Source organism: Ptychodera flava, chromosome 1, assembly GCF_041260155.1.
Source record: "Ptychodera flava strain L36383 chromosome 1, AS_Pfla_20210202, whole genome shotgun sequence".
NCBI lineage: Eukaryota > Metazoa > Hemichordata > Enteropneusta > Ptychoderidae > Ptychodera > Ptychodera flava.
This window is the reverse complement of record NC_091928.1, coordinates 1124207-1145070: the sequence shown is the minus strand read 5'-3', so window position 1 is coordinate 1145070 and position 20864 is coordinate 1124207. Positions and strand designations below refer to the sequence as shown.

At 37.2% G+C, this 20864-nt stretch overlaps 1 protein-coding gene across 2 annotated transcripts in view; it reads right to left on the bottom strand.

The window, feature by feature from the left end:
• LOC139115989 (protein SpAN-like) overlaps positions 1 to 20864 on the bottom strand; it is a 48372-nt gene that overhangs the window by 25716 nt on the left and 1792 nt on the right. Inside the window, exons 1-7 of one of the 2 annotated variants that reach the window (XM_070678582.1) lie at positions 19908 to 20226; positions 16645 to 16861; positions 14277 to 14406; positions 11657 to 11729; positions 10232 to 10435; positions 8623 to 8749; positions 6552 to 6665 (exon numbers count right to left, since the gene is read on the bottom strand). In XM_070678582.1, coding sequence (XP_070534683.1) covers positions 6552 to 6665; positions 8623 to 8749; positions 10232 to 10435; positions 11657 to 11729; positions 14277 to 14406; positions 16645 to 16804 — 808 coding nt within the window. In that variant the 5' untranslated portion in view covers positions 16805 to 16861; positions 19908 to 20226. Of the gene's footprint in view, positions 1 to 6551; positions 6666 to 8622; positions 8750 to 10231; positions 10436 to 11656; positions 11730 to 14276; positions 14407 to 16644; positions 16862 to 19907; positions 20227 to 20864 lie in introns of those variants that run through there. The other variant, XM_070678510.1, reaches the window with a different exon arrangement.

The window sequence follows — 20864 nt, the reverse complement described above, 5'->3', positions numbered from 1 at the left end:
GCACTTGTGGTTACTTTTTTTTGACATAAACATATATTTTAGGTAAAAGGTCATCGAGGTCACATGACATTTGGTCAAAAAATTGTATTGCTAAGTTATCCCTATATACCAAAAATCAGACATCCAGCTCTATTGGCTCGCTCAGAATGAGATATGCGCATAATTATTGAGGTACAGTATGTGGCGTCATCAGGTGTCCCATCATACCAAACATGAAGGCTGTAGCACTTGTGGTTACTGAGTTATGGACAAATATGTATATTTGAGGTCAAAGGTCACCGAGGTCACGTGACATTTTGTCAAAAAAATTGTATTGCTAAGTTATCCCTATATACCAAAAATCAGACCTCTAGCTCTATTGGCTCGCTCAAAATTAGATATGCACATAATTAATGAGGTACAATATGTGGCGTCATAAGGTGTCCCATCATACCATACATGAAGGCTGTAGCACTTGTGGTTACTGAGTTATGGACAAATATGTATATTTGAGGTCAAAGGTCACCGAGGTCATGTGACATTTTGTCAAAAAAATTGTTTTGCTAAGTTATCCCTATATACCAAAAATCAGACCTCTAGCTCTATTGGCTCGCTCAAAATTAGATATGCACATAATTAATGAGGTATAATATGTGGCGTCATAAGGTGTCCCATTATACCATACATGAAGGCTGTAGCACTTGTGGTTACTGAGTTATGGACAAATATGTATATTTGAGGTCAAAGGTCACCCAGGTCACGTGACATTTTGTCAAAAAAATTGTATTGCTAAGTTATCCCTATATACCAAAAATCAGACCTCTAGCTCTATTGGCTCGCTCAAAATTAGATATGTGCATAATTAATGAGGTACAATATGTGGCGTCATAAGCTGTCCCATCATACCATATATGAAGGGTGGTAGCACTTGTGGTTACTGAGTTATGGACAAATATGTATATTTGAGATCAAAGGTCATCAAGGTCACATGACATTTTGTCAAAATATCTGAGATATCTGTGTGAACGGATGGACTCACGGATGGACGAACAGACGGACATGACCCAATCTATAAGCTCACTGGACTTCATCCGTGGGGACTAAAATTGTGTCACTGCATCCTTTTTGCAATATGAATACGATGAGAAACTAAATTTTTATTTTTCGTGGCCTTATACATGGGAGTCTATGGAGATCTGCCTTATACATGGGAGTCTATGGACGTGTAAACTAAAAATATGCAAATTTCACCACGATTTGCCCAAATTTGGCAAAGGTCACTCCTATGCACTTCCATACCAAGTTTCAAATCAATCGGACTTGTGGTTTCAGAGCAGGAGATTTTTTGACCAAAAATGGGAGAAAATTACAAAAAAATTCATGAAAAATAGCAAGTCCAAGATACTGACCCAAGATGTGCACAATCATTTCATGTCAGCCCAAAGTACTTACATGCTAATTTTTCATGTAATCTGCTCAGTGGTTATTGAGTTTTTTCAATTTTGACTGTTTTTACATTTTTTCACTTAATTTGCATATTTTTGGCAATGACAACTTCATTTGAACAAAATCTCATCTACAGCCCATCATCCATGTACACACTAAATATCAAGATGAAATGTACAGCGGTTTTGGAGTTTTTGATGTTGACGGACAGACATACAGACATACAGACATACAGACATACAGACATACAGACACACAGACATACAGACATACAGACATACAGACATACATACATACAGACATTTCCCTAGCCTATAAGAATAGCTTCCATTGCCATATATACATATGGCTATGGGAGCTAAAAATGTGTTTCATCTTCAATACTGTTGGTGTTACATTGATTGCAGTATCTTTCAGTAATTGGGGTTTTTGGAACAGTGTGTCTCCCTTTTTCAATTGCTAGATCATGTACGAGTAATTATCTTTTTTCATTTTGTAACTCTCTAATCTAAAATGATGTTTTATTTTGGCTTACACTCTTAATTTACTATTTTTATCGGTGATCAAATTTTTCCAAAAGACCTCATAATTGTTTGTTAAATTTGTTTTCATTAATCCACCTGTAACTTTTTTTTTGTTTCAGTGATGGAGCTTTACCAAGGAGAAAGTCCATTCCATTTTCTTTAATTACAGCACTTAAACAGTTAAACTAGGATTTATTGATAGTGTTGTTTACCATTTGCTCCAGGAAAGCTTCTTTAGCAGAATTATTATGTGGAAGTTGTACAATAAGATGACAGTATTTAACAATATTAAGTCTGATCTCAAATAGAAGTGGAAATTGTCCTAGTTCACTCGTCACAGCTGCATTGCAAGCTTGTCTGTTATGCTGATGATATGAGACATGAAACAATGAATTTGCCAGTAGGAATTCACACAATCTTATGTCACCATAATTTGATCAAATCAGAAAAAAGTTTTCTTTGGAAACTGAAATCAAACTTTTACATTCATCAGACAAGTTGTTTCATACAAGATGACCAGTTGTTGGATCAAAATCGGGGAAAGTTGCAAAAAAATATTAATATGTAAAGTTCATGTCTATTTGATAAAAAATGAGATAATACCTTGAAAACCCAACTTTGAAATCTCTCAATCACTTTAGAGACAGATAATTTAAAGAAAAGAAAAGAAAAAAACTAAAAAAACTCAAATTTAATGCTAATCTGAACACATCTGACTCAAGGTAGCATTTGGACCACTCACACTGAAGCAACTGGACCATTGTTAGAAGTTCCACATTGACTGACAATTGATGACAGATGCCATGGTTAAGTCACCCATCTTTATCGGCTCCGTGTCATTGACAGAAAAGCTACAAATATGCGACCAAAACTAATCATCACGTTTGGCTGCACTGTTTTAATAAAACAAGCTAGAACAGCTAAACATTGTTTACCAAATTTTGTTCATTTCCAAATAAATTATTGAGATATATGAACAAGCTACCTAGCGGTCGATATAGCTCCGCTGTGTTTATGTAGAGAATAACTATTTTTGACACATGTTGATGAAGAAGGTGGAAATCTTTGATAGCTCAATGCAGTGGCCAGAAAAAAGTGGCTAAAATAGCTGCAAAAATACACAATTGAAGATTTCATCATACTTTGCATATATCACATCGGATCATCCCTAAGAACATGTCAACCAAAGCTAATATCTGATGAGTCGTTTTTTGAGAATAAAATTTTCTGACCAAAAATGGCAACAATTTCCCCCAAAATAAAAATTGCAGATTTCATCATAATTTCAAAAGATCAAATTTAGTTCATCTATAGAAACCTGTATACCAAATTTCAAAGCTGTTGGACCAGTACTTTTTGAGAAACACATTTTTTAACCAAAAATGGAACAAGCGACCTAGCGGCCGATATAGCTCCGCTGTGTTTATGTAGAGAATAACTATTTTTGACACATGTTGATGAAGAAGGTGGAAATCTTTGATAGCTCAATGCAGTGGCCAGAAAAAAGTGGCTAAAATAGGTGCAAAAATACACAATTGAAGATTTCATCATACTTTGAATATATCACATCGGATCATCCCTAAGAACATGTCAACCAAAGCTATCTGATGAGTAGTTTTTTGAGAATAAAATTTTCTGACCAAAAATGGCAACAATTGCCCCCCCCCCCCACAAAAAATGCAGATTTCATCATAATTTCAAAAGATCAAATTTAGTTCATCTATAGAAACCTGTATACCAAATTTCAAAGCTGTTAGAGTACTTTTTGAGAAACATATGTTTGACCAAAAAATGGCTAAAATTGCCCAAAAAATTCAAAATCGCAGATTTCATCATAATTTCAATTAGTGTCATTTAGTTCATCTATAGAAACCTGTATACCAAATTTCAAAGCTATCAGATGAGTACTTTTTGAGAAACACATTTTTTGACTAAAAATGGCTAAAGTTGCCCCAAAATTACAAAATTGCAGATTTCATCATAATTTCAATAAATATCAAAGATGATCTGTAGGAATGTGTATACATACAAAATTGCAAAGCTATCAGATGAGTAGTTTTGGAAATACACATTTTTTGACCAAAAATGGCAAAAATTGCCCCAAAAATACAAAATTACAGATTTCATCAGAAATTACATACATATTACTTAGTTCATCTATAGAAACCTGTCTACTGAATTTCAAAACTATCAGACCAGTACTTTTTGAGAAATACATTTTTTGACCAAAATTGGCAAACATTGACTTAAAAATGCAAATTTGCATATTTCTGCACAATTTGAACAAATCTGAAATAGATCATCCCTAGGGACATATGTACCAAATATCAAAGCTATTTGACTGGTAGTTTTGAAGAAGAAGATTTTTAAAGATTTTTTTACCAAAAATGACAAAAATTGCCTTAAAAATACAAATATACAAATTTCACCACGATTTGAAGAAATCTGACTGAAGTCACCCGAAGTAAACTGCATACCGAATTTCAAAGCAATCGGACAAGCGGTTTCAGAGTAGAAGATTTTTTTACCAAAAACACCAAAAAATGCCCCAAAAATACAAATATGCAAATTTCACCACGATTTGTACAAACTGAAGTGAGGTCACCCCAAGTGAAGTGCATATAAAATTCCAAAGCAATTAGACTTGCAGTTTCAGAAGAGAAGGCAATTGTTGACGGACGACGACGACGACGGACGACGACGGAAAATCAACCTATTTGATAAGCTCCGCGTCGCTGACAGCGGAGCTAAAAAATTGACCCAAAAATTCAAACTTGCAGATTTCATCATAATTTCAATAAATATCATTAAGGTGATCTGTAGGAACCTGTATACCAAATTGCAAAGCTATCAGATGAGTAGTTTTGGAAATACACATTTTTTGACCAAAAGTGGCAAAAATTGCCCCAAAAATACAAAATTGCAGATTTCAGCATAATTTCAATAAATATAATTTTGTTCATCTGTAGGAACCTGTATACCAAAATTGCAAAGCTATCAGATGAGAACTTTTGGAAATACACATTTTTTGACCAAAAATGGCAAAAATTGCCCCAAAAATACAAAATTACAGATTTCATCAGAAATTATATATATATTACTTAGTTCATCTATAGAAACCTGCATACCAAATTTCAAAACTATCAGATCAGTACTTTTAGAGAAATACATTTTTTGACCAAAAATGGCAAAAATTGCTCTTAAAAATGTAAATTTGCATATTTCTGCACACTTTGAATAAATCTGAAATAGATCATCCCTAGAGACATATGTACCAAATATCAAAGCTGTCTGACTGGTACTTTTGAAGAAGAAGATTTTTAAAGATTTTTAATTGCCTTAAAAATACAAATATGCAAATTTCACCACGATTTGAACAAATCTGACCGAAGTCACCCTAAGTAAACTGCATATCAAATTTCAAAGCAATCGGACAAGCGGTTTCAGAGAAGAAGATTTTTTTACCAAAAACACCAAAAAATGCCCCAAAAATACAAATATGCAAATTTCACCACGATTTGAACAAACTCAAGTAAGGTCACCCCAAGTGAGCTGCATATAAAATTTCAAAGCAATTGGACTTGCGGTTTCAGAGGAGAAGGCAATTGTTGACGGACGACGACGGACGACGACGACGGACGACGACGGAAAATCAACCTATTTGATAAGCTCCGCGTCGCTGACAGCGGAGCTAATAAAAATTCACGGAAATGTGACATGTCCCAGCCTGTTCTTAGGTTAGGTTCTTAGATATGGGATTTACAGGTGGTAGCATATTAGACCTTGTCTCAATGCACACTGTTATGTCAAAAGCATATTAGACCTTGTCTCAATGCACACTGTGATGTCACAAGCATATTAGACCTTGTCTCAATGCACACTGTGATGTCACAAGCATATTAGACCTTGTCTCAATGCACACTGTGATGTCACAAGCATATTAGACCTTGTCTCAATGCACACTGTTATGTCAAAAGCATATTATGGCATGGGGCAGAACACTAGACTCAGAAACATTTCTAAATCTACCTATAAATTCAGCAACATCTTTCATGACAGGCACACAACAAATTGGAATTCAATTGAGTACACATGGGTGAAGCTTTGACATTGACACTGCCCTCCTTTCTTTTCTATATAGAAAATATTGGCCCATGGACACATACCGGTAGATGCACGTGCACAGATGGACGGAACTAAAACTATAAGTCACCTTCTGGACTTTGTCAGGTGGGGACTAAAATATTGTGACAATAGAGCTGATCGCAAATGATGTCACTGTTCTCTCTCATTAATATGCATAAATAAAATATTTATCCTTATTTTCCGCATGAACGACGAAAATAAAACCTGCGAGTGTTAGAACAGCTATTTAGCGCCACACTTATTCCTGTGAATGGATGACTGAAACTACAAGCTGCAACAACTGCCGTGCATACAATGACAAACTTTGTCCGAATTTCAGCATATTTGTCCGGAAGTCGCGCGCGTGCAGCTATTTAGTAACAAACCCAAAATCGCGATCAACACTATTTATTATTATTATCATTATTCATGTTGTTGATGATGTTGTTGCTAAAGTTTTTTGTAAGAATGGCTTACTTGGTTTTGGTAGATTTTCTTGACTTTCACAACTTGAATTCAAATGTGGACACACACACTGGCAGTCAGGACCAACATAACTTCCATTCAGACACAACTTGGCAGGGCAACCCTCTGAAATAAAATCAAATCAATATAAATGTTCATATAACCTGCTATGAAAATTAAGTGTCATTATATCTATGCATAAACATAATAAAATATTTAATTAGAAAGCCTGACCAACTTCTAGATCTTTTCCCATACAAGTATTTTTCTCAGCAAGTATATTATTACAGTACTTTCTAGCTTTGCCAAAGACACAGCTGAGCTAAAAGGCTGCCGCCACTAACAATTGAATAAATCATAGCAGGACCCTGATATTTTCTATTATTATATTACCATGCCCTGTCCATTGCATTTTAATTGGTCGAGCTGAACCACGTGATTGCCCACTAACACACAGTAATGGTTTGTTTTTATGCCCGTGAATATGAATAATGTAGTAAACATAGTAACGTTATAACTTTACGGCTTAAACAAAAACTGTGATTTGTGCAAAGATCATAATCAACCAAAAAATAAAATGGAACATTTGTGGGCCAAGTTCAGACGCTTTCTTCGAAAAAATCTCTGGATTTGCTAGATTTTTGCAGCGCGCGCACTACTCACTGACAGGTTCTGGGGCCCTGTTGTCGTTTGCACAGAAATTTTTGTAAATTTTGACGGTTTTTCGGGATTCACTGAAATATGAACAGACTCTGCGCTCACCATTAACATGTATTTATGGGTTCGAGCGAGAGGAAAGCCAAGTTAACGGGCTCGGCAAGCCTCTCCCTTTAATTTTTGGCTTTCCTCTCACCCTTGCCCATAAATAAACGTTAATGGTCAGCGTGTCATCCGTTATTTCTATAATACTATTGCTTCTCCAGCCAACCACATAATATATCTAGCTTCAAAGCCATTGACAACTCAGCTGTCTGTTGCCTATTTGTTTGAAACTATAACATATTCAGTTGAACAAAGTCGTATCTTCAATAATACTTCAAATACAATATTTACTCTATACAGTTCATTCAGCAGTTTTCAAATTTGTTTGAGTTTTTGAGTTGCAACCGATTTTATATTTTCCAAGTTTTCATCTTTTTAGGAATTAGAATTCTCTTTTACAGTGACAGATCTGAATGACAGGGCTGTATATTACTGGCTATGATGCCTCCCATGACAGCCCTGCTGACTACCATAGCTCTACATCAGTTTCATTGAGTGAGATTTTCCAACTGAAAACAGCCGATTTGAACCTAAAATTTTTGTCAATCTTCGTTTTCGAGCATGCCCCTACATCGTTTTGGTGGCACACCTGAGCCTTGTTTAAACTCACGCAAAATAAACTTTTCTATCTCTGTGCGAGGAAACTGTCTTTATCTACTGAAACTGTGAAGAAAGAGCCCCACATTGCAACTGAGCAGTGGATATAGGCACACACAAACTCAAATTCATTGTGGTTGGCGGGATGGGGGTGTCACTTGAAGTTTTAGAGTGTCCGATGAAACTTCTCGACCACCCCCCACGCTGTAAATAATGACGGCTCCCCAAAGGACTTCTCATTCATCGGTCTGTCTGACTCATCTCTGGAGCTTTGTGCCGTCCCAGCTGAAATAAGTAACCTGTAAACTTTTAAAGTTTGTACTTTATCCCTTGACTTAGTGATTAGTTTTACATTTTTTTCATAAATTTTATTTTTAAAGACAATTTCTGACTTCACTGTTTTTTCTGACGTAACACTAGTAATTCATGACCAAGGTCTATCAGTACTAGTTTCTTACCAACTTTTTTGACAAGAATATATTACAGATTTGATATTACACAATTTGAACACTGCAGTAAAATTATGATGCTGTAATGTTACTATTTCATAAATATTCATATCAAAGCTTCTGCACAGCTTGCCATATATCAACTGAAAGGCACAATTTCTTTTATGATATTCTAGAATTACACAGTACATTGACAAGTCGTTGAAACATAGGATATAAGATTAATGCCACAAAAATGGGAGAAAAGACAAAGATCTAGTACTAATATAATTTACCATTACAATTATAAAGCTGATTTGCCAACATTGCATCCAGGAAGCTTAGACCATTGCGCTGACCAATCTTTGACTGTTGAAGAGGATCTTTGGTTGTTATGGTGACTCCTCCACCTCTAGAAAATGCCTGCAAATGACAAAATAGTTTTCTACGAAAATTCATGTAAGATATGTCTTGATTACAAAGTATTTTGCACTATCTGGAAATGTAGGTGACACAGTAAGTTGTACAAAGTTACAAGATGTAAAGGTTGAAATACCAGTACATGTTGTCAGTCAAAGTGTCTCAACACATGCATTGTAATTGGTCTCTTTGCCAGATGGGTTACAGATCTCTCTAACATCTGAATACATATACCAATACACTGATATGATTTAATAGCCAATATGATATGCTCACATTTCTATGCACCACTAATGATTGCAATTAGGGGTTATTACATGAACTGTGAGCCACACCACGTCATAATTGAGTGATGTGTCCGTATTTTGATTAATTGCGCAGTAACTAGTCAAAATGCAGATACATCACTAGAATACGACACGGTATTGACCAAACTTCTTGAAATAAACCCTTCATCATACATGCATTACTCTGTTCATGACTGCTTTCATGAAGATGTTCTGAAATTTGCGACGAAATTGACAGAAATCAACCTTGCTTGCTCCTTGCTGTGACTCATAAAAAAGTTGGTTGCTAAGGTGTGATAGCAATCGTATCACTGGTTGATGATATTCTGTTGTTGGGCCATGCCACTTCAAAGCAGCAGTTAAGGTACACTTTTAGATAAAACGACGTACATTTTACGTATTTCAGTGCCAACACAGGTTTCTACAATTTGAAGAATGTTTATCTTAAAGTTTAGTATGGCTGTAGATATAAAACATAGGCTGGAGTGTGTAAAATTAGTGTTTTTTTCATGTTTTGTAATATTACCTCATCCCTTTGCAAAAGTTATGAGGCCCACCAATACTCGCGCACACCAGTGTTCGAATCAGAGCTCAATCAAGTTATAACAGCTCAAAGCATAGAGCAAGCAGCTGAGGCTGTATGACATCTATGCATGCAAAGGGGATATAGTAGCCATACAAGTCAGTTTATCTGCAAGAATTACACATCCTTAGACGTCAAATATGCCAACTTTAGCAGCTCAGATTAGGTAAAATGTGGAGTGAGTACACTGTACATTGTTGTAACTCGTTCATGTATATTTTGTACTTACGTATATGGTATAGGAATAAAATACTTCAAACGTATTTACATCATCTGCTCGGACATTTTTGTCACCGAGTAAATAGAACTGAACTTGCTTTAACAACCTAAACGAAAGCTTCTTAGGAATGTCTTAAAATGGTATCAAAAACCTGCATGGAACACGATCATAACCAGTGTTTCATTCATTGCGCGATTCTCCCTCTTGTGTGCTGCGCGCTGCCAATGACAGGTAGAGAAGGGGCAACCCATCGCGCACTGCACTGAGCTGGCTGGAATGGCTGCTATCATGGGTGTCACACTTCGATGCATTTGACCCGTTCTCGGCACCTGTTAATAGTGTGGCAATGGGCATTGTATAGTATTGATGATACATGATAGATATGGTATACTCACATAGGCACCATAGTGCATAACAGATTCCAAATCATAGGGTATATCCATATCATCAACAGCACCGACAGAATACTTTTCAAAATGAACACGTCTACGTGGAGTAATATTTTCATAGTGGACTGTTATATACCGATCTCGGTCTGGGCGCCGGTGCTCATGTGTAAAACCAATCGCATGTCCAATTTCATGTACAATAATTCCAAACTGAAAAAGAATGTCAAGTCAGATCCTCAAACTAAAACTAGGATAAGCAGAATTGACTGTATTTGCGACCATTACTCAAAACAATGTACCATCATTTAATCAATGTAGAGAGGCGGAGCCTCCCTTTAAAAGGACGCGAAGCTATGGCGGCATTCATCATGTAAGTGGACACCAAACAGGCAACAGCCGGGCACACGCTCCAGAAAATGCCAATTTTTAGTTTTCTCCGGCCGCAAAAACGTAGACAGACTGCCAAGTGGTCAGCGTGAAGCTGCTGCCGACCAAACGCTATGGTTATATTAAAATTGTAAAGCGACTGGAAGACGATTTGGGGGGAAATGCAAGCGTTGGTGGTGGAGAGTCAATGACTGTTGGTGATTTGAACCGACTGTCAATCAAACGCTTGTATAAACTCTGTTTGCAGGATTAGCAAAAGGTGACAAAAGGTTGAGATCAGTTTGTGTAATTAATGTTATAGAAATCAAACATTGTACTGGCCAGTGTTAGACTGAGAGGAGAACTCCACTAATGCGAGAACCTGGGATTGAAAAGTGCGGCTTTAAGTAAAACTGAAGTTGCCCATGCATCAATAATTAAAATGCAAGATTAAATACAACATAAGGGTTGAATAATAAAATGTGTCAAAAGAAATTGACTTGGGTGCCTATGATATAAAACTTTGAGGACGAAAAACAAGGAAGGGTGAACGATCTCTGAAGTTACATGCACTTTATGCAAGACTAAATTATAAAGTGTCACTGATCACAGGATGGATATAAATTTTTGTCACTCTTTTATTTGAATAAATGAAGCAAGCAAATTAGCTATAATATCGCCGAGGAATGTGCATTTTTCAAGTAACACTATAATTCCATAGAAAGACAATCAGGAATTCAGAGGTGTTCATGGGTGTTACAAAAATTGAGCGTTACTAAAATCAAAACAAATGCACATGGTAAGCTACAGCAAATCTGCACAATTATAAACATGCATGCCCATCATTTGCATGGCTATTGGCATATCTAACCACAAGTGACAGAACTAGGGACGTTACAGACTAATTTACATGTCAACTTCTGGTCTGGTCTGCTGGCGATGGCTTGAGAACCTCTTTCAGTAAACAATGCTTTGTAATGTAACTTCCTCAAAATACAAACACAGTGTGTGTAATTGAGAATGGTGATTTTACATGTAAATGCAACAGTTGTAAACAATACTTACATACTCACATCCAAACCCAATAGATATTAGTTGTGCACTGTTTGATATCAGTCTTCCTAAATTTGACCAACATCTAAAAGACAACGCAAAGAGAAAACCATTTGAATTTAGTTTCCATATTTTGTGGTTCAATGTCAATTCCTTAACATATACAGAACCAGATATGAACTGAAAAGACTCTCGTGTTTCACTATATATATATCAGTTGTTTGTGAATTTTTTGCCACAACTTTGGAACTTAATGAAATTGTTATGATCAATATTACCAGAGCTTTCTGATAATGGACCCAGGGCATTTATTCAAAAAATGGGTAAATTGTCAGATGCACACCTGGAGCTTAATAAATGCCCAGAGCATTAATTCAGTAGGGTAATCAACTCCAACTTAGTACTCACAAAAGCTTATTTTTGAGTTGAAGCTCATAGAAAAAGTGACAAACAAGTCATCATTGATGATACTGTCCCCACTAGTTAATTAGTAATTTGATTACAGGTCCTTGGAGAGCAGGGATAGAGTCATGTTCATTAACTGGGCCAGTGATTAGAAATACTGTGATATAAATGAGGCTTAATGGCTGAGAATGAGCTCCATGGTGATGAAAACATATAACCAATCTGGGCTGCCACCCTAATTACAAAAGGTCATTACATGATTCAAGTGGTAATTAGTCGACAGGATGTTGCCAAACATTTTTCATTCTGTTATAACACTGACAGATTCATCATCACTTGTACAATATTATATAATATTTGATGCAGTGCTTCTGGACATTCACCCTAAAAACAAAAATTCATTATCTATGCAAATTAGCTAAGTGTCACTGAATTGTATTACAGCACTGTGCGATCAACATCTATAACATGTTTCATCAAATTTGATGTAGCGTTTCTGGACATATCACAAATCAGGAAATTTCATTAATTATGCAAATTAAAAATTTCCAAGGTCATTATTCACTGTTGAAGCAATGAGAGATTGAGATTCCAAAGCACTCGTATCCAACACAAGTTGAAAATTTTCGTATTCCAGGCTCAAATTTGACAATTTCACAACATAACATTAGGTATGCAGCTGTGAAACACTGGAATTCGCTGCCTGACTATCTCAAACAATTGTCAAGTAGACAAGTTTTCAAGTCTGCATTGAAACATCACTTACTGAATTTACATTAAATCTGTGTTTGTTTCTATCCTCCATCACACTTAAGCTTGTACCGAATAGTTATTAGTATACTCACGGGCCATGAACACGACTAGTCCTTTTAGACTATTTTCATGGCCCCCACCAGATTTTACAATATTGCAATGTTCTTTTCTTTTCTTTGACTTTGTACAATTTCAGTAATACACAGTTTTCTGATAATTTTCATTATTGTACATACTGTGAAGCATCTGGTGAAATAAAGCATTCATTCATAAAAGAGCATAACAGCTGTACCAAGTTTCATGAAATTTGATGAACCATTTCTTGGCATTAGACATCAAAGCAGGTCAAATAATCGTTATCATTCAAGGTAACTAAGAAATTTTCTGGGAATATCAGCCTTAATTACCAAAATTCATAATACCGGTATATGCAATAATCAGCAGTTAATTGACATGATAATGCTACCATTTCGGCATGCCACTATACTTTTGGAGGATAAACATCCTTACCACGTTTCATCAAATTTGATGCAACATTTCTAGACATATCATACTAATTATGAAAGTTCATCAAATATGCAAATTCGCAATGAATTGACATAGAATTTCTTGATGTCTATACATAGTATTACAGTACTTAGAGATCAACATCTGTACCACATTTCATCAAATTTGATGCAGTGTATCTGGACATATCACTCTAATCAGGGAAGTTTGTTTAATATGCAAAGTAAAAATTTGTATTTCCCTTTGATATTTGCAACAGAGATGCGACCATTTTCCCCATCTACTGTCAATCATCACCAATTGTTTGATGGTGTATGCCACATGGTACAGTGTAAAGATATACTGTAAATACATGCCATGGCATAATATAGACATGTAGACACATTGAGTATATGCTATGGCACAATGTAGAGATGTACTAGACACATTTAGTGTAATAATGCTATGGCATAATGTACACAGACAAGCTTCTTTTCCTATGTTCTTCCTTAAATTGTATAAACCAACATAATTGCTTTTGCCATGGGCAGCATATATCCTTTAAATCCAAAGCTATTTTGATATGTTAGATTCTAATTGCCATGTTATGAAACCATGCTGTTTTTCTCTCAATTGTGCTTGATCCATCCTCACAATTACAGAGTCATACACAGACCCACTGTTGACATAAACATGAGCTGTTGAAAAGAAATCGACTGTTCTTGATATAAAAGTCTTTCAGTTTTGTTTCTTTAATCCAAATATTGATGTAATCAACTAATCAACAGCACTTGGAAAAGAAATTCCAAGGTTTCTTACTTTAGTTTCATACTACAGAGGAACTTTCATTGACAGTGCAAAATGAGATGACAGTAATAGCTGTGCAGGTACAGCTAGTGGCAATACTGGAATCAGCATTGACCATTGCATGACACATGAGTGGTAGTATCATTGATAAGTCAGTCTTTACAATTATTCCCTTACTTACCCACTTCCTTTAAAGAATCGAACATGACCTGAAGGAATGTTAGAATTCTGGGCATATTCTTGAAATTGCAAACATGTGAGATTCTGCCAGTGAGATATGGCTTGTCTGATAAGTATCCTTGTGCTGGAATCTGAAATGTAAACACAAATATAATTACTTCGTTCACATTTGCAATCCAACTGAAATTTGGGCCGACACAAAATAAATTGTCCTTTTGGGAATATCTTTGGGCCGCATCTGCACTTATCCACACTTACTGTTACCAGAATTAGGGCTGACGTAAATTTACAGTCCTTTGTGACCTCACCTGTCAAAGTTCAAAATGCCGCATTTGAATAATGGCACTCTGTTTCTACCTACTGTTCATGACTTTCCTGCATTTTTACGTACAAGAAGGGCAAATATGACCAACACTCGCCCTTTTAATCATCGGAGAGGTCTTCACTATTTATTGGATGAGCGTGGGGTATATATACAACCCCTAGTGTACCAATGCATCTCTTACGTGCACGGTGAATCGAATGACATGGTCTCTCTTGCGGAGCAAAAGTTGGCGGGAAGATATAGTTCTGCATACATGGGATGATAAAGACTGGGTTGAAATTTTTTGATAAGTGTAAACTTTAGTTTCAGACAATGTTTGTTTTGTGTGAATGGTGACCAGTTCAACTTCGATCCATGGCAGAGGCCTGGTCAACTGGGACCAAGGCCAACACAACGTGTCCACACAGGTGAATTTGCGTCGGCCCAAATTTTGCATCGGCTCTGAACCCCCTTCTTGCCGGGACCAAACTACATCGGCCCTAGGCCGATGCAGCATGTCCATATTGGTTATTTTATGTCAGCCCGGGGCCAGCACCGGTGCTGCACTGACACAAAGTAGTCAATCTTAACGACACTAATGTGAGATCCTGCTGTGCTAGAATCTGAAATGTAAACACAAATATGATACAAATACTGAAATCAAATCAACTGGCATAACGAATGTTATAGTGCCGGAAAATACAAATTTCAATAGTAAAATTCGCTTCCATCACCAAAGTTTGATACATCACTTTGGCAGAAATGTACACTACTATGTAGTACACTACTGTATTCACAAGGACTAATCTGAAGGCACAGAAGCAATAAATTATTAAAATTTTTGAGTTAATAACACAAAAATGTATAGAAAATCAATCTTTCACAAAACCAATGACCGATAAAGCAAAAAAGAATAACGTGGGTAAAATTTATTGTTGTACTGGCGTAAAACGTTTTAAACTTTCATATGTATTTCCTCAAGCTATCCCCTTATACAATTCATTTATCAAAAGTTTCATCACTTTGTGCGTGTGTTTCAATTATAATCGTATATCATTTTTGTAAATTTACCAATAATAGCTTGATGTACTGGCAGCCTAAGAAAAACTTTTCATTTAAGCAGGGCTGTAAGTTTTGCTGACACTACATTTCAAAATGCTGAACTAAATCACCTCGTTATTAAATGATATAGTTGACGTCTAACAAATTGACATAACACTGTCCCTACAGCATCAACTTTTCTCTGTAATGGAACAACTTGTTCTGCAAATATATCAGTATTAGAGGCATACTAATTTTAACTTAATTTTAAGTTGTCATTGTAACATCAAGTACATTACTTTAAAACAAATCCTGAACATAGAATACTGGGTGTGGTACCAAGTAACATAGAATACTGGATGTGGTACCAAGTAACATAGAATACTGGATGTGGTACCAAGTAACATAGAATACTGGATGTGGTACCATTGTCAAGTAACATAGAATACTGGATGTGGTACCAAGTAACATAGAATACTGGATGTGGTACCAAGTAACATAGAATACTGGATGTGGTACCAAGTAACATAGAATACTGGATGTGGTACCAAGTAACATAGAATACTGGATGTGGTACCAAGTAACATAGAATACTGGATGTGGTACCAAGTAACATAGAATACTGGATGTGGTACCAAGTAACATAGAATACTGGATGTGGTACCAAGTAACATAGAATACTGGATGTGGTACCAAGTAACATAGAATACTGGATGTGGTACCAAGTAACATAGAATACTGGATGTGGTACCAAGTAACATAGAATACTGGATGTGGTACCAAGTAACATAGAATACTGGATGTGGTACCAAGTAACATAGAATACTGGATGTGGTACCAAGTAACATAGAATACTGGTACAAATTATGTGGCACAAGACATAGAGTACTCTCTTTCTTGTAGTGTATTCACTACAAATCTATTCCAGTATTTGTGTGCAGTAAGGACTGTGCACCAAAATCATTGAAAGCCATTGAAATACAAAAGGACACAAGAAGATGCACATACATGGATGTTCACTCACCAATTGACAAATCAATTGTATACGGAACTTCAGCATTTGGCCATAATAGTGCTATACTGTTGACAGCTTTACGCTTCTGACGATGTCTGCCATGTTCATCTATCAAAGTCCATGACTTAGCCAACTCAATTTCCTTCAGCTGCTCTGGCGTCAGTACCATATCACCTTCAAAGTTTACATCATTTTCATCAGCAGGGTCTACATGCCAACTGTCCCCCTGAGTAAAAAGCAACCATGTTTACACCTTAGCTGTTTTCTTCATGGTTTCATCAAACTATTTTCATTTACAGAAACATCTTAAGTTCAAATGATGTACTTCGTGAACATCAAAATCACACATAAATAATTAACATGTACACTCGCAACGATGATCAGCTGTAAGGAAGATAAAAAACACCATGGTGATTGTTGTTGTTGTTGTTGTTGTTGATCAATTTACTTCACTGACCATAAATGGCAAAAATACATCACGTTTAGAGTTTATCCATTTGTCCTTTAGACGTACTATGTCCAACAATGTCTCAAAGACAGAAACAAATTCCATTCATTGCACCTTTCGAAAAGAAAGTGAAAACTGTAGGCTATCAGTCAGTGACAGTGTCAATTCTCCCTTTACATTGACCTCAATATCAAGTATTAACATTCAATAATTTCATCATTGCAAAGGCCAATTTAAGTACCATATATGTCAACTATCAGAGTCGGTGTTACTTTCTGTCGATTCAAAATCCTACTGTAGCTGCAAGTCACTAAATTTGTGTCAATATTGAAATTACAATTATTATTAATAATTCATTCAGATATACTGATTACACTAAATCGCTGAGGACCCAGACAGTCTAGCCCTGGATACGATGCCCAGTTATAGGGCCGGACCTTGTAAAGCACGCTGCTACTGAAGTACCCAGTGGGCTGTACCATTATTTTTAGGGGTGGCTGACACTTGTGAAGGGCTGAATACACGTGTTAATGAAAGGGTGGGAATTAGCAGTAGTTCCCTTGTGGCAGTAGTTGTTGTTTTAATTGTATATCTCTTTTGGAGGATTGAAAAAAGGTCATAGGAAAGTTTTGTTTCTTTCTAATCAGTTACTGCAAGAATACCATTATCGCTGAAGGCAAAGAGACCAATGACCATCTCTTGAAATCTTTCCCATATTCATTCTGAATATGTGAAGGACATATTCACTCCATGCAAATTTTATTGTCTTCTAATGTCTGTTGCCATTTTGACACCCCACTTCACATATTCTATACCTATTTAGTAGAGCAGAACGCCTTTTTGCCAGGAACAATACCTATTCATTTTGGCAACTTTCTTTACACATTTTATTACCATGATTACAGTAGCACTTGTTAGTGTAGTTTTAACTAAGTTGAGTAAATCTACAATACGTAGTTCAATGTGCATGAACACAAGAAAGTTCTAACGACTTTAAATAACCCGTTCCCATGTAGGATTTACGGAACTAGTACATTGTTGAACTTAATTAAGAGCGTTCAGAAAACATACTTATTGAACTAGACAACATGTCGTCCAACATGTGGTTCAGCCCGTCGCACTTTTTGGGCACCCCTTAAAAAATAATGGTATAGTCCGCTAGGTACTTCCCTGGAAACTATCACCAAATTGACTTTATGGTCATGACCATTAATTCATTTTCGTCTCTAAAACCAGGGTCGAATGTATGCATATCACCCTTTCATTCACTATCTTTCAACATGTCAAACAATGTATTATCAAACAAAATTCGTGAAAAATGGAACGCCGGGAACTCACAACAACGTACGCAGGGTAGACTAAGCTTGGTTCACGTCCGTGAATTTTCAAAAAAATAAAATCATTTTGATAGTTTCTCTTGTATCTCTCCTATTTAATACAAACCTATTTGGAATTTGGCAACCCAGGCCAGAGGTTTCCCAGCGATTCAAGTTACCTTTGAGTCTGCGTAGTAGTGAGTTAGTTTTTGTCGGATCCCTGCACCCCACTCATGCATTTCACATGAAAACAGAAGACAAATCATCGCGTTCCAAGTCTATACGCAGGGTCAAGGATAGCCCTACGAGTACGGCGAAAGCACAGTCCCTTGGTGGGCTATTCAGCTCTGGGACTATTCACCCCATAGACGAGTGTACAGAAGCGAGAAACACCTGAAGTCTGGAAACAGAATGGCTATAAAAACCACGCCATGTCACATTCCGTGTCCGATTTCACTGTGAAAATTAGCAACTTCATCTATCATGTAACCGTCGATCATTCCCTATCATTCTCAAAATTCATACCTGGTACTTAATTTGCTTCAAAAACGCTCGTTTCGCGTGATTTTCGGCCGAATTCGACGGACACATCGTCAAAACATAAGCGTGAGCAACATTCCGGTCACCTCTTGGGTACCTCCACTTTACTGATGTTGGCGCCGCCTATCCATGAGGGATGACTGGAATGTTGCTCACGCTTATGTTTTGGCGAGGTGTCTCTCTAACTCGGCCGAAAATCACACCAAATGAGCATTTTGTAAGCAGATGAAGTATCAGGTATGAATTTTCGTGTGATTTTCGGCCGAGTTCAGGAGACACCTCGCCAAAACATAAGGCATGAACAACCTTCCAGTCACCCCTCATGGGTACGCGGCGCTAACGTCAGTAAAGTGGAGGTGCCCAACATCCAGAATGTTGCTCACGCTTATGTTTTAGTGATGTGTCCGTCGAATTCGGCCGAAAATCACACAAAACGAGCGTTTTTGAAGCAACGGTACTAGGTATGAATTTTGAGAATGATAGGGAACGATCGACGGTTACATGATAGATGAAGTTGCTAATTTTCACAGAGAAATCGGACACGGAATGTGACATGGCGTGGTTTTTATAGCCATTCTGTTTCCAGACTTTAGGTGTTTCTCGCTTCTGTACACTCGTCTATGGGGCGAATAGTCCCAGAGCTGAATAGCCCCTCGCTTCTGTACACTCGTCTATGGGGCGAATAATCCCAGAGCTGAATAGCCCACCAAACGACTGTGACAGAAGCGAGAAACAACCCTTTGTTTGGGTTGTTTCTCGCTTCTGTACACTCGTCTATAGGGCGAATAGTCCCAGAGCTGAATAGCCCACCAAGGGACTGTGGGCGAAAGTGTCCGGCTTTGGCTACGCAGCCTCCCACTAAGCAGGACACTCGATCGCGCCATACTCGTAGGGCTTGGGTTTAGGACAGTCGTAACATGTCTGTAATAACGTGCTGTTGTCCTAGCTGTCATTCCCAACCAACTTACATAAATTAAAGTGTCAGTCGATAGTTCCAGAAGTCGATTACTGACTCAGCAGCTGCTCGTAGTGTAGTGGTACGAGGTGCAACAGGCAGCAAACACTGCACGGGGAAAACACTCAAACAGTGCAACTTTGAATGGCAGAGCTCTAAGCAGAAGGACATAGTTGAAGAGAGTTACTGAAGTCATACACATACTATGAGTATGTGTAGTGTTGCTCAACCGTACACTCCATCTAGTCGAACCTTCGTCGAACCTAAGACTGCACTGAACTGAGACTCTCTACGTTTGACTCCGCGAACAACGTGACGATGGGGGATCGAATGGGATCATAGGAGTGAGAGAGCGGCGCGGCGATTGCACGGCGACAACACGGCGACAGGTGCGTTTTAAAGTTTGTGCGCATGCGCATTGAAAGTTCTCTGGACATCTGGGATTGGTACGGTGCAGCGTCTTGGAAGGTTATGTCATTAGTAACAGTGAGAGTGCAGTTAGGCTGCAAGCTTTTTAGGCCTAAGGCTGCGTTCACAAATAATGATGGGGAGCCAGAGGAATCACGATTGAATTTTTTTTTTCGGATCCCCCTCAGTACCCTAAAAAAATTCAACACAAGTTGTTTTGTTTTATTTTGTTTTTGTTTACCCTTTTAAATGGATCGAGGCAGCAGTAGCATCGTTGGATGGATCAACATTCTGTTTAAGTTCAGTTTCAGCACGAAGATAGGCACCTCAGCGATTACAGACGTTCATCGCCATTTCTAAATACTTGACCACATTGTAGACCGAGATCGTAGACCAAATGAAACTTTTTTCGACATAAATTTTTCGTGTCAAAATGAAATAAAAATCCTTCACATACAATTACTACTCTTAATTGGCCTACGTAGTGGCATTAAAAAGGGCTGTTTTCCCGGGGCTGTTTTACATCTTGTGCCAAGACCATTTTGTGTGTGAAATATTTTCA